The 13124-nt window shown below is 59.9% G+C and overlaps 1 protein-coding gene across 1 annotated transcript; it reads right to left on the reverse strand.

Annotated features, from left to right (window-relative positions):
• Nucleotides 1-1472: 1472 nt before the first annotated feature.
• Nucleotides 1473-10647, reverse strand: SOX10 (SRY-box transcription factor 10). Its single transcript, XM_016222515.2, has 3 exons — nucleotides 10202-10647; nucleotides 5513-5778; nucleotides 1473-3387 (listed from the first exon to the last, which is right to left on the reverse strand). Exons 1-3 carry the CDS (start codon nucleotides 10630-10632, stop codon nucleotides 2684-2686), a joined length of 1401 nt encoding a protein of 466 aa, XP_016078001.2. The 5' UTR covers nucleotides 10633-10647; the 3' UTR covers nucleotides 1473-2683.
• Between the last annotated feature and the right edge of the window lie 2477 nt (nucleotides 10648-13124).

A 13124-nucleotide genomic window follows, 5' to 3' on the forward strand; every position in this document is an offset into this window, starting at 1 on the left:
TGGGAAGGATTTAGTGGTGTGCACAGGGCCTGCTTCTCTTCATTTCAACGTTTTTTATTAGTGACTCGCAGGATATTCAGGTTTGCAGATACATAAAGCTCAGAGGAGAGCTAACAAGTTGTATTCAGGATTCCAGGTTTAGTATAGGTGGGAAATGGTGAAGTCCAACAAGATGAAATCTGTTAAAGATCAGTATAAAATCCTGCAATTTTCTACAATGAAACAAAACACCAGAGAACATCTTATATACAGTTTGTGGTGATCTGACTTGGCAGCAGATATTGTTCATGAGAATGGGTTCGCAGCTACTGCTAAGCTTCATGGAACCAGCCATTTTGGTGAGGTTGCCTGAAGAGCTCACATGATGAAGCTTCCAGATGGGCGTCTGGCCACCCCAAAGGACTGGGCTAGGTCTTGGCGCGCTCTACCCCACCCCACCCAGGTCCTGACTAGGAGGTGAGAGGTGGGTAAGGGAGCTGAGGTTGCCATTCTGGAGCAGGGCAAAAAGTATCACTTCAGTTTAAAAGTAGGGCCCACAGAGGATGAGCAGGAAGAAGAGGTGATGGTTAAGAGCACAATGATGGAGTCAGAGCATCAGCACTTCTTAGCATGAACCTCACAAAGCTGCAGCTTCCCCATCTGGAAAAGGGGGATAAAGATTGGATCTACTGCCTCGTAGGCTTGGATGACAAAGCACTTGGCCAGGGAGCACGCCACACATGGTAGCTATTGCTGTTAGTATCAGCTGGGTGTAAGGAAGACTTCCAGCTGTTGGAACCATCCATCAAGGGAGCATGGTGGTGATTTCCCCTGTCCCTGAGGTGGAGTGGCTCCTGGCCTACGAGACAGCTTGGAATTCAGCTGAGAAGAGAGCTCATAGGGAGTAAGCACTGAAGGATTAGATTGCATGTCTGCCATACTGGGTTTACGCTGGCACAGGCAGCTGCTGTGAAGATCAGCTAGATCCTGGAATGGACCCGTGTATGTGTGTGTGTGTGTGTGTGTTGGGGAGGTGACAAGTGGAGGGGTGCAGCGAGAGAAGGCCCAGCAACACATCCTAAAGGACTGGGCCAGCTGGCCAGACACCTAGAAGTCAGGCCTGACCCGCGTCTCTCTCAAGTACCTGTCTCTTTGCAAGCCCCCTCTCCTCTGCTGGGCAAGCTAAGGGGCTGTTTTGAAGGTGCTCTGGCTGAGTTCCACCTTGAGCCAGGGAGTGGCCCACCTGTAGTGTGGGCACCACGGGGCTTGGGAAGAGCCCCCCCTGAGGCCTCAGCACCTGAGGAGAGACTGACCCCACTGTGATGCCAGTTGTCCTAACCCACTGCATTGCCCCGCCTTCCTAGGGCAGAGAAGAGACCTTTGGGTTAGCTATCCTTGCATTCCACCCCTAGCTACTTCCAGAAAGTGTTTGAGGAAGCACAGATAGGTACAGGGATAAGAGACCAAGAGACAGGCAAGGTCAGGCCCACCAGTCAGGTAACTGGAACCTTTAATTTTATTATGTGGAATGCTTAATGCAGAGTTAATAGGGGCTGGAGAACCTAGGAGAGGGGTGAGGGGAGAGGGAGCTACTGAGATAAATAAGAGGGGGCAGTAATGAGTTACATGTGGATTGTGGGGGCTGAGAACAGGAAAATAGGGGCAGACAGAGCTACATACTTTATTCAGATATCACTAGGAAGCAAAGGGCAAAAGGTAAGGGCAGAATGTACACGTCAGGAGTTTAGTGTTTTCACCTGCTGCCAGCAACTTGGTGCTGGGGCCTGCGTATCCTGGAGCCAAGGGTTTGGGCCTGAGCAGCTGTAGCTCTCTGGGAAGCCCAAGGAGTGTGGGGCTGAGAGAGCAGGAGCCACAGAGCCTGGTGAGGGAAGAGGGAGTTGGCGGGGAGCCAGGAGGAAGGCTCCGTGAATTGTCTCCAGATCCTTTCCTCAACTCCGGGGATGTGCCTCAAGGTCTAGGAGGTTGTAGTGGAGGAGGACCTGGGCCCTCTTTCTCGATTAGACAAAGAATGAGGTTGTTGGCATAGGATTGGATCTGGGGCTTCTATGCCAGTTCCTTTCTGTGTTCAGGAGGGGCAGGGGAACTGGGGGCATAAGGAGACCTCCCTCTGAGCCCCCAGCCCACCTCCACACCCTCTGAGGCTATTCAAAGCTGTCCTCAGCCCCCAAGGGGCAGACCTAGCCCACTCCAGGCACTGATGCAGGTCTTGGGTTGGCCTTGATGTTAGGCACGCGGCACAGGCGGCACGGGTTATGTCAGACCCCTCATTCTCCACGAGAGAGGGAACAGTCACAGGGATGGCAAGGCCTCCAATTCCCATCCGACCCTGGATGCTTCCCCCTCCCAGAGGAGGGCGAACCGGTCCTTCTCGGGTCCTGGGATCGAGGGTCATCCTAGGGGGAGGGTGCAGCCCCTCACCATTCAGTCTAGGAGCAACAATCAACCTCCTCCTCCTCTGCCCAGCCTAGTAGTCCAGGGCTTTGCCTGGGCTGGAGCCTGGATGGATGGGGTGGGGGTCATCAAAGGCAGTGAGCCACACAGAAAGCCTTCCCTCAGCTGCCAGCCTCTGCAGCCTCCTCCCCGGCCACCACCAGGCCTGAGATGGGCGAGGACCAGGGCTCGAGGGCTTGGGGAAGGGGTGCGCTACCCAGAGGGCCTGGGAGGGGGTGTGACAGGGCCCCCTTTAAGGCCGGGACAGCGTCGTATATACTGGTTGCTCCCAGTGTGTGGGGCTGTGGGACTGGGGCCCTGAGGGGCTGGGATCAGAGATGGCTGTGTAGAGGGGCCGCTGTGAGGGCCCCATGTAGGAGAAGGCCGAGTAGAGGCCGGAGGCCTGGCCTGAATGGCCATAGTAGGGTCCTGAGGGCTGATGGTCAGAGTAGTCGAATTGGGGGCGGGAGATGGAGGGGAAGGCAGAGCCGTAGTGGGGCAGGCTGAGGGAAGTGTAGGCGATCTGCGAGGTGGACGGCTGGTCGCTGTAGTGCGGGGGCCCCTGGGGCCCTGCGGTCTCCGTCTTCACCTGGGCTTTGGCATCCACACCAGGTGGTGAGACTGTGGGCAGAGCCACACCTGGCGGCTTGGAGATCCAGGCGGAGTGTCCACTGGCCACAGCCAGGGCGCTGCCCAGCCCATAGCCAGCTGCTGAGTAGCTGCCTACATGGCCCGGATGCCCGTTGGGTGGCAGATACTGGTCCAACTCAGCCACATCAAAGGTTTCCATGTTGGACATTACCTCGTGGCTGATCTCCCCGATGTCGACGTTGCCGAAGTCGATGTGCGGCTTTCCGCCCTCCCCCATGGAGCGCCCATCCCGCTTGGGGTCTGCCTTGCCCGACTGCAGCTCTGTCTTTGGGGTGGTTGGAGGGGTGGGTGGCCCATGGCTCTGGCCTGGGTGGAAGGAAGACAGAGAAGCAGGAAACGAGGTCAGAGGCTTCTGAGGGTTCACCTGCAGAGAAGAAGTCTCCAGGAGGCCAAGGGCTGATCCTGTGTGACCTTGTACATTACATGTCTAAGCAGTCTGAGTTGCATTTATGTACATAACGGTCTTGGATTGATCTCTAGTTGTACTTGAAATTCCGCACCCAGAGCAAGACTCCCTCTGTCACTCCCTCCTGGAAAGACCTGCATCCTCACATCAGCTGAAGTCACTTCCCTCCCTGGCTCCTATCTGCTAAGCCCAATGGGTTCCTGCCCTCCATCCAGCTCCCCTGCTCCCCTTATCACATGCTCGCTGGGCCTGCTGGCTGCTCTCCTTACTGACCTCACCTGCCCGCCTTTCTCTTGACTCTCCCTTTCACTTTTGCTGACCTGCCTGTGTTCCTCCTGCCCCAGCCCCCAAACAGCGGAAACCTTCCCTCTGAGCCAGTCCCACTGGTTATGTTCTCGGCTCCATCACACACCACGCTGCCCACTGTTCCTCCAGCGGCTTTTCCCCCTGCTCAGGAGAGCACTGAGATAACTGACCTCCACCCCCATTCCTTTGTCCATTCTCATGTTCACATATTCATTCGGCAAACACTTAGGGGGCACTGTGCCAGGCAGAAGGAATACAAGTGTAAATAAAGTGGGTCACTGTCTTCACAAGCTCAGAGGCTTGGGGAGACCCTGAGACCCACAATGTCTAGAGGGCAGCTTCAGAAGTGCTGTGGAGATGGGACACGCAGGGGCTCAGGAGGCCCAGGAGGCCAGTGGAAGAAACCACTCACCCTGCCCTGGGGATCTGGTGAAGGTGTCACTGAGGAGAGGGAGCTGAGCTGGGCCTTGAGGGCTGAGAAAAAGCCCGTGCCCACAGTTATATTCTGAGGTAGTGGTTCTGTACATGGTCCATGGTATTCTGGGGTGTGTGTGTGTGTGTGTGTGCGTTGTGTCCCTGAATGTTGGAGGGTGACATGTATGTGTGTGGGAGGGATGACTGGACTGGAGATCCCATCAGAGAAAGACTAGGAGCTCCTGCAGGGCAGGCCTGCACCTCCTCCATCAGTCCAGAGGAAGTGCCGAGTCCTGCACTGGCCAAGCACTTGGGACTGTCACTTACTGCATGACCCTGGGCAGACCCCTATCTTCTCTTCACTAGTTTCCATATCAGTAAAACAGAGACAGTACCAGGTACTTGGGAAGGCTTCCTTCCCAAGGCCTTCCTGGGTCAGAGTCTGGCGAGTGGCTGGGTATTTTTGGAGACCTGACTGATGGATAGTGGGTGACTCCTCCCTAGAGATCATGCCCCCGCTGGGTCTTGGACAGGCTTTGTGTGCACTTGCCTCTTCCTATACCCAATTCATATATGTTCCTCCCGGCTCCTCCCTCTAGACCCTAGGTTCCTAAGTGTCTGTTCCCAGGCTTGAATATAAGAGGGACTCGGGACATGTCTTCTAAAGGCAGAGCTCTGCTCACTGAGACCTCCCGTGGGCTTCACCTACATGCAGCATTCTATACATTCTGAACCCAAGTGAGGAGGCCATGGTGCTGGTAGAGGCCCTGGGGCCATGCCTGGGCTCAGACCTCAGCTGTGTGGCACATCACCTTGGTTTTCTCACCCTTCAAATGAGAGTAACGAACCTCACCACTGAGGTTCGAGCCCAGGCAAGGTGGCTGCCTCATCCCAGTTTAGAATGATTGAATGAGTATGCACACAAGGCAGTTAGCACAGTGCCTAGCACACAGCAGGTGCTCAGTTAATGCTAGCTGTTATTATCATTAATGAAACAAGATGGCCTGTCTGATCCTTGCATGGCATGTGCTCAGTGTCACATGCTGTGTCTCCCCCGTTAGACTGGGAGGTGGGAAAGAGGCAGCGACCTCTTTTCCATCTGATCTCCCATTTCTCAAACTCATCCTGTTCCACCTGCACCACAGCTGGGGTGACCACACAGCCTGGCAAGCCCTTCCCAGGGCACAGGGCTATCAAGTGTCAGGGTCTCACACCCTTCATCCAGCCTTCACCTCTCCCCACGCCCGGCTCCCCCAACCACAGCTCATGATCACACTGCATCCTAGCTCCCAGCCCAGTGTTCACCTGAGGGGTGCTCAGGGTTCCCGTCTGACATCGGGGAGCCCTCTCCCGGGTGCCGGTGGTCCAGGTGGGCGCTCTTGTAGTGGGCCTGGATGGCCGCAGCCCCGCCTGGCTCGGCCTCCCCGGGGCACTCCGACTCCCCCTGGGCTGCTTTTCCGTTCTTCCGCCTCCTGGGCTGGTACTTGTAGTCTGGGTGGTCCTTCTTGTGCTGCATCCGGAGCCGCTCTGCCTCCTCAATGAAGGGGCGCTTGTCACTCTCATTCAGCAGCCTGGGGTGGGGAAGTTGGGGGAGACAGCAGAGGGGTCAGTGTGAGTCTTCCCTGGGAAAAAATGAGGCCTGAGGATGGAGTGCCCAGTGGGCAGAGCCCAGCTTGGGAGCCTGCCCTTTGATTTATGGGCTGGAAGATGTGAGGCTGCAATCTCACCCCCAAATCTCTCAAGGGCTGGGGTATAAGAGGGGTCAGCCTGCTGCTCCTGGTAGCCCCTGGATGGAGTTAGAAATAGGAATAGAACTTAGGAGGGACAGGCTTCAATTCCAAGAGAGGAAACACTTTCTCCTCCTCAAAGCTAAGTGGATTTGCTGCCTCGTCAGGGGTGAGCTCCCTGGGACTGGAGGTGTGCAAACAGAAACAGTGTGGTGAGGGGGAAGAGCCCCCTCTGCTACTTACTAGCTGCGTGACCGTGGGCAAGTCACTTCTCTGAGCCTTAGTTTCTTCACCTACAAAGCGAGGACAATACCCACTTCACCAGGTGTGGGGCTGACCACGATAACGGGCGTGAGGCGCTTTGCCCTAGGCCTGGGGTGGGGGCTGGCGTTTGAGAAACAGGTGCTGTCTTGCTGCTGCTGGGGTTGGGAGTTGGACAGGAGGGTCTGGAGTGGGCCCATCTCAACTCTGGAATACTGGTTCTGTAAATTTCAGTGTGCTGGGGCCCAGGAGCTGGCTGTGAGTGCCCTCCACTGCCTCCTGGGGGAGATCAGATCTCCTTATCCAGGGGTGACAGAGGGTAGAGGAAGCTAGACGCTGTTCCCAGACCAGGGACAGGGAAGACAGACCCCCTCCCCAGTCCCAGGCCAACCAACAGAGGGAAGCCCTGAAGGCACTGCCCCTGCCCACCTGACTTCAGCCTCAGGCCAGGGCTGGAGGGTGGGGAGGGTAGGTGTTCCCGGCATGGCTGCCCCAGAGTGAGGAGGGCAGGAAGGGGTACCTTGCAGAGGGTGCCCAGGGGAAAGAACACAGACCCATGGAATCCTAGACGTGAGGAACTCTTTGGGAGCAGCTCTGTTCTCTGCCCAAAGGGCTGCTCTCTCCAGCCTCCCTTCCACCCACAGTGGGAGCCCTCTTCCCCTAGTCAGCAGAAGACTGAGCCGTCCCACCCAGGATGGGAGGGGGTGGTCATACCAGGCACCTCCTAGTGGGCAGCGGGCAGCGGCATTCCTCCGCAGCTTAGCCTCCCCCACTGCCCCTCTCCCCAGGCCCTGGAGCCCAGCCGGAGCCCAGCTTTCTCCCAGGGTCCCTCTAGCTGAGTGATGGGTTGGGAACTCCAGATCAGGGCCTCAGGGGCAGGGAGTGGGATGCCAACTTCCTCCCTGCAGGCAGGTCTCTGGGAGGCTGGGCCCAGGGCAGTGGGTGGGGCAGGCCCTGAAGGTGTGTAGGGGGTGGGGATAGGGGTGGGGAGACAGAACTGCACTTGAGGGTGAAGAGCAGGCGTAGCCAGCACAGAGGTTCCCTGGATGACTGGGGACACTAAGCTCACTCTCCCACCCCAAACCTTCCCTGACCCCTCTGCCCAGCTGTCAATCAGTAAGAAAATAGCAGAGGGTGCAGAGGGAGGGCGCAGGCCAGAAGAGAGGGAAGATTCCAACATTGCATTCCACTGTCGCCTCCCTTGCTAAGTTCCTCCCAGTATCCTAACCTTGAGAGAAACCTAACCTTGAGCCACCTGCCCCCTGCCCCCACCAGCCCTAACCCCAGCCCATTCCCTCACAGGCTGGAGTCTAACCCACCTCCAACCCCAACCCCAGCCGCACCCCGACCTCAGCTCTGTTTAGGCTCTCTCCTGACCACAAGCCCATCCTGCCCCACCGCGTAACCCCCCCCCCCCCCCCCCCGCAGCTCTTCTGCAAACCCAGTTCTCATGTGTACCTTCACTTCACCTCTGTCCTCTGGGTCTCCAAGGTTTGGAATAGGGGCAGGAAGAGGGTAGGCTGGTTCCCCACCCAAATCGGAAACCTCAACCTGGGGGCTCCCAAGGTGGGCACTGGCTGCTGCTCCATTTGCTCCTCCTGGCAGGGGAGGGGCCTGTGGGCCTAGGGGTCCAGCCTGTGACCCCCTTTTAGTCTCTTGGCTCTAATTATTGTGTCCAGGCAGGTCAGCTAACATACAGCTAGCACCACATGATCCCCATCTCACTCCTTTCCCAGATGCACTGAGAGTTAGTGACTGCCGGAGCCCACGCAGCTACTTAGGAGCCAGGACCTGGACGCTGGTGTGTCTGACCGCAACTCACTTCCAGCACCCTATACAGTCTGTCTGTCCCGTTTTCCAGTTCTGCCTATGTAATCATGCCCCTTCCTGATGGCCTGGGAGTCATGACCCTGGCGCGGGGGACCTCAGGAAGAGCCCGTGGAGACAGCCAGCCCAGTCTAAATCCCAGGATCCCAGGATGCACCTCAGGATCCCACCCAGGATCTAGGTAGCTCGCCCACATGTTGGCATAGTCTTTGATCCTTGCCAGTGTCCTGCCTCCCTCCTACCTTGGGATTGGGTCCTGGGCAAGCAGTACCTGCTTTCCTGATTGCCCCTCCCCAGGTTGGCCCTTGGGGGGGGGCACCCTGGGCCCCTGTGCTCACACTTTGAGTAGTGGCCAAGAATGAGTCCTCTTGAGGGAGCCCAAGCCCAGGGTTCTGGGCTGTGAGGACAGGGACAATGGAGGATCTGATCTTAAATCCTTGATGCTGGGGTGTTGGGAGAAGTGGGGGTCCATCCTTGCTCTGATGCTCTCACTGTGGTCTGCTCACTGTCCCCAAGGCCTGCTCTGTCTGCCTGTCTGGCTCTCTCCTGCTTGTGTGTCTCTCACTTGCTCTTTTCTATCCCATGGCACCGACGGTACTGGCCTGGGCTGAGCCCACATGGGTGTGAATGGACCTTGGGCAGAGCTGGACCCTCTGGGTCTGAGGCCTGTGCTGAGCTGAGGCCTCAGGATGAGCCCAGGATGAGCCGAGGGCTGAGGGCTGAGAGGGGAAAGGGGGCACCAGGTCTTCAGCAAACACATGGCCAAGGACAGGGCTGGGGCTAGATGTGAATCCCTCTTGGTCTCTCGGAGGCCCTCCTGCTCCTTCCACCATCCTAACCCTTTGGCCTTCAGGACCCAGTCTCCACTGTGCTGGGGGCCAGCAAGGGGGATGCAGCAGGAGGGCAGCAGGTTCCTCTGACAAAGCCCAAACTACTGCTTCCTTCTCTGCCCCCATCCTCACAACGCCCTGAGCACACCTTAGAGAGAGGGTGACCCACCCTTTCATCAGGGACTGTGGGGAAGACCGCTGGACAAAGAGTCAGGAGCCCTGGGTTCTGGCCCTGCTCCCTGGCTCTGCCACTAGTTGCTATGTGGCCTTTGCCGTCCTTTTGCCTTTCGGGGCTACCTCTTGGGCACTCTAGTGGGGAATCGGGTGACCTCTGCAGGCTCGCATCTCCTGGAGCCCGTTCTCTTTGTGAGCTGCCCAGGACTCTAGGGTGGGGGTTGCCTTGCTCAACATGTCCCCGAGGAGGCCAGGCTGAGGAGGGGGTGGCAGACTTCCTCCTTGGGGGGCTGCTTTCCCCCAGAGGTTTGAGCTGGTCCCAGGGAGCCCGGGAGTCTGAGGGACCCTGGGTAGGAAGGGGGCCAAGGTTTCTTCCTGCCAGGGCTCTTAACTCCAGCTTCAGGGTGGAGGGGTAGGAGGTTACTCAACGCTGGGTGGGGCCCTGGAAAGGAAGATGGCGCCGAACTGGGAGAGGGAGGGAGAGAGAGACAAGCCTGGCAGCTTTGGGAGGTGGCGGCTTCTTTCTGTGTGTCCCCTTCCCCCCTCGGATGAAGAAGCCCCCAGACGGAAGGAGGGTGGGGTCAGGAAGGCACAGTGAAGGCGGCTGGGGTAGGACAGGATGCTGCCCGCAGGGATTTGCCCCTCAGCAGTTCTCCATTCCTCACTCTTGCAAAGACTCCTGTCTAAATTGCTTGCTTTCCTTGAACTCTCACCACCTCAGGGTCAGGCTGCCTCAGTTTCCTTGCCTCTCCAGCCAGGCCCTCAGTTATTTGCCAAGCGTCTCCCCAGCAGCCCCCACCGCCAGCTGGTGGCAGCGGCACCGCGGAGAGCCCGTGCCTGCGGGGAAGCGGTTGGTGAAGGCCTGCGGGTGAGCCCGGCCCGCCAGCCTGTCCTCCCTCCAGGCTCCGCTCCCCCAGGAAGAAGCCCACCGCCTGCCACCGACGGAATTCCAACCACGAGGGGGCGCCTTTCTGCCCGCTGCCCCGGGTGGGAGCCAACCTAGGCCCCAGGAGTTCTGAGCCAGCAGCACCCCAAAGGGGTACGTGTGGGGGGCCTTCCAGCCCCATCAGGCGATGGCTGTCCCCGGAGAAGGGCCCAAAGAGCGCCCGTCCGGCCTGTACCCCCCGCAGCTGGAGGGCCCGCGGGAGGTCCCGGCGGGCGGCGGGTGCGCTCACCTCCAGAGCTTGCCCAGCGTCTTGCTGAGCTCGGCGTTGTGCAGGTGCGGGTACTGGTCGGCCAGCTTCCTGCGCGCCGCCTGCGCCCACACCATGAAGGCGTTCATGGGCCGCTTGACGTGCGGCTTGCTCTTGCTGGCGCCGTTGACGCGCACGGGCATGGGCACCAGCGTCCAGTCGTAGCCGCTCAGCACCTGGCTGACGGCCTCGCGGATGCACACGGGGAACTTGTCATCGTCCGCCTCGCCGTCCTGCTGCTCCTTCTTGACCTTGCCCAGCTCTCCCGGCCCCGGGCTGGCCCTCAGGCCCGATCCCCCGCCGCCGCCGCCGTCGGGCCCCAGCGAGGGCGCGCTCCCCGGGGACAGGCAGCGGGGCTCCTCCGAGCCCACGGGGCTCAGCTCCACCTCGGAGAGGTCCTGCTCCTCCGCCATGTCGCCCCCGACCGCCGCCGCCGCCTCGGCCGCCTCCCCGGGGCCCGCCGCCGGCGTCCTCGCGAAGAGTCCCACGCTCACCTGCGCGGGGAGGAGAGCGCGATGGAGCGGCCGCGCGCGCGCCCCGACGGCGGCCCGGGACGCGACGCGGGCGCAGCCCCGAGGTGGCGCCCGCCCTGCTCCCCCTAAATCCACTGCAGCGCGGGGGCACGCGCACATGCCAGACCCGGCTGGGCCTCCTAACTCCTGCCTCCACGTCTTCCCACCACCTGGTCCCAACCGTCTCTTGGTGTGGGTGGGTTTGGGATTTTTTTAAACCTCCTTTTGGGTGGAGGGAGGTTTGTTGATGGAAAGGAAGAAAAACGGACTCTTTATTCTGCTCTAATCCTGGCTCCTGGAATTTCCCACCTTTTCTCTCACCTTTCCGCCTTCCCTTCCGCCTGCCCCGACGGGGTCTGGAGGAGCTGGGTGGGGGGCAGGTGCGTTGTCAGCCTCTCTCCAGCCCAGGCCTCACAGCAGGTCCCAGGCCTGGCCCGCGGAAGGGAGGAGCGGGCTGCGCACTCACCTCCTCGGACCTCTCCTCCAGCCTGGGGCTCGTCCTTAGGAAGTGGAAAACCGCGTCCCAAGGTGTGCGGTCCAGCTCGGAGCTAGGGGTTGACGCTGGTGGGCTGGGAGGGAGGGGCTGGGGGGCCCTGAGCCTCAGGCCACAGCCTCGAAAGGACGGAGCCTGGATCCTCACCACCAACCACCCTGGCCGGACAGCCTGAGACTGACTGAGCACTGAGCTGCTGCCGAGGGCTGGGGAAGGAAGGAGGGGGAGAGGGGGGAGGGGGAGGGGAGGGAGGGAGGGAAGGGCAGAAGGTGGAGCCTCCAGCGCTTTCCTTCGTCCCCAACACTCAGGGCTGCTCCATCAGACCCCCCCACCCCAGCTCCCAGCGCTGCTGCCCCAGGCTCACCTTGAGGCCTGAGCTGGGCTGGGGAGGTGTAGGAGCCGGATAGTCAGGCCAGGAAAGTCGAGGGATGCATGTGGGCTGGGTCAGTACCTGTTGCTTAGAGGAAAATTGGGGGCAGCTGTGACCCCCAATCTCTGCCTCAGGTGGCAGGGATGGGCAGTTGGCAAAAGATTGGGAAGGGATGAGAAGGCGGGTGAAGGCTCTGTTGACCTGTGCGGGCGGCTGGCTTGTGTCGTGTTGGTTAGGACATCCTATGGAGGGCTGTGGGCAGCCCCGCTTCCCCGCTGCCTCAACCCCACCCAGGCTGCCCTCTCTGCCTCAGCTCACAGAGATGCAGCTCTGTACTTGGCATGGCGGTGGGCAGCTCCCACCTCCCACCCAGGGCACATGCCTCGGCCGGACCTGGTCCCGGTTCAGCGGACACTGGCACCGTCGCACCGTCCGGGTGGGCTGGCTCACGGTGGACAGACGGGACCGAAGTTACCACTAGGCTGGGCTTGGGGCCGAGGGCCCTCTTCAGGTGGGCCTGAGAGGCTTCTGGGCCCACTTCCTGGGACCCGACTCCCTTCACACTGGGCTCATAGTCTCTTATGTGGGAAGCCCCAGTCCTGGTTATCATGGGGCCCCCCACTCCCACACCCCGCCCATCTTCCTCCTCCTTGCCCACCTCTCCCCTCAGGCCCTCCCCAGCTGGAGGAACCGCCATTGTCTGCCTTGCTATCACCCAAGGCTCCTTTTTCTCTCCTCGTTCCTAGGTCTCTCCCTTCTCTCTTCTCAGTGGGTGGGTGTCGAGGCAGAGGTCTGGGTGTGCATGGAGGGACAGGTGGAGCCTGGGCCACGTTGGTGACCAGGTATGTTCTGAGCTCTTCAGCAGCTGGGCGAGGCCCCAGGCCCACCCCAAGGGAGTCCTGTCTGGAGTGGGGCTGGAAAGGGGGTCTAGGCAAGGCCTTATGCTTGGGAAAGGCCAAGCGGGGAGGGGGTGGGTAATGGGACACAATGAGGTAGTCACACGAGGCGAAGGCATGTTGGGGGTGGGGGGAGCGGACATTGGAACACACACACACACACATGCTCGCACACACAACCAGCCAGACAATCGGGCCAGTGTGTCTGGGGCCTCGGAGCCCAGTGAATTAGGAGTTTGATAAGGGTTTTCTCTTTCTCTCGCTTGCCGGCCTTGGACAATCTCCCCCCAGTTTTCCTCGACGCCACCCCCGGCGCTGCCAACCCTCCTCCCCCCGCCTCCCTTCTCTTCCCTGTGCCCAGACTCTTGTTCGGGGCCTTGAAACAGTGAGCTGTCTTTGTTCGAAATACAGGTGAACGGCAATCATGTGATTAACACACACACACATAAAAAGCTTTTTAACAGCGCCCGCCCGGCCTCAGAACCGCCCAGAGAGGAGCCGCCCTGGATGGACAGAGGGACGGAGGGACGAGCATCCAGCCGGTCGTGTCCGGCTGCCCGCAGCCATCTCCGACACCCGCTGCTGCCCGCCCGCTGCCCGCCTGCCTGGCATCTCTTGATCCCGGTGGGTCCCC

Source organism: Miniopterus natalensis, chromosome 2 (genome assembly GCF_054644295.1).
Source record: "Miniopterus natalensis isolate mMinNat1 chromosome 2, mMinNat1.hap1, whole genome shotgun sequence".
Taxonomy (NCBI): domain Eukaryota; kingdom Metazoa; phylum Chordata; class Mammalia; order Chiroptera; family Miniopteridae; genus Miniopterus; species Miniopterus natalensis.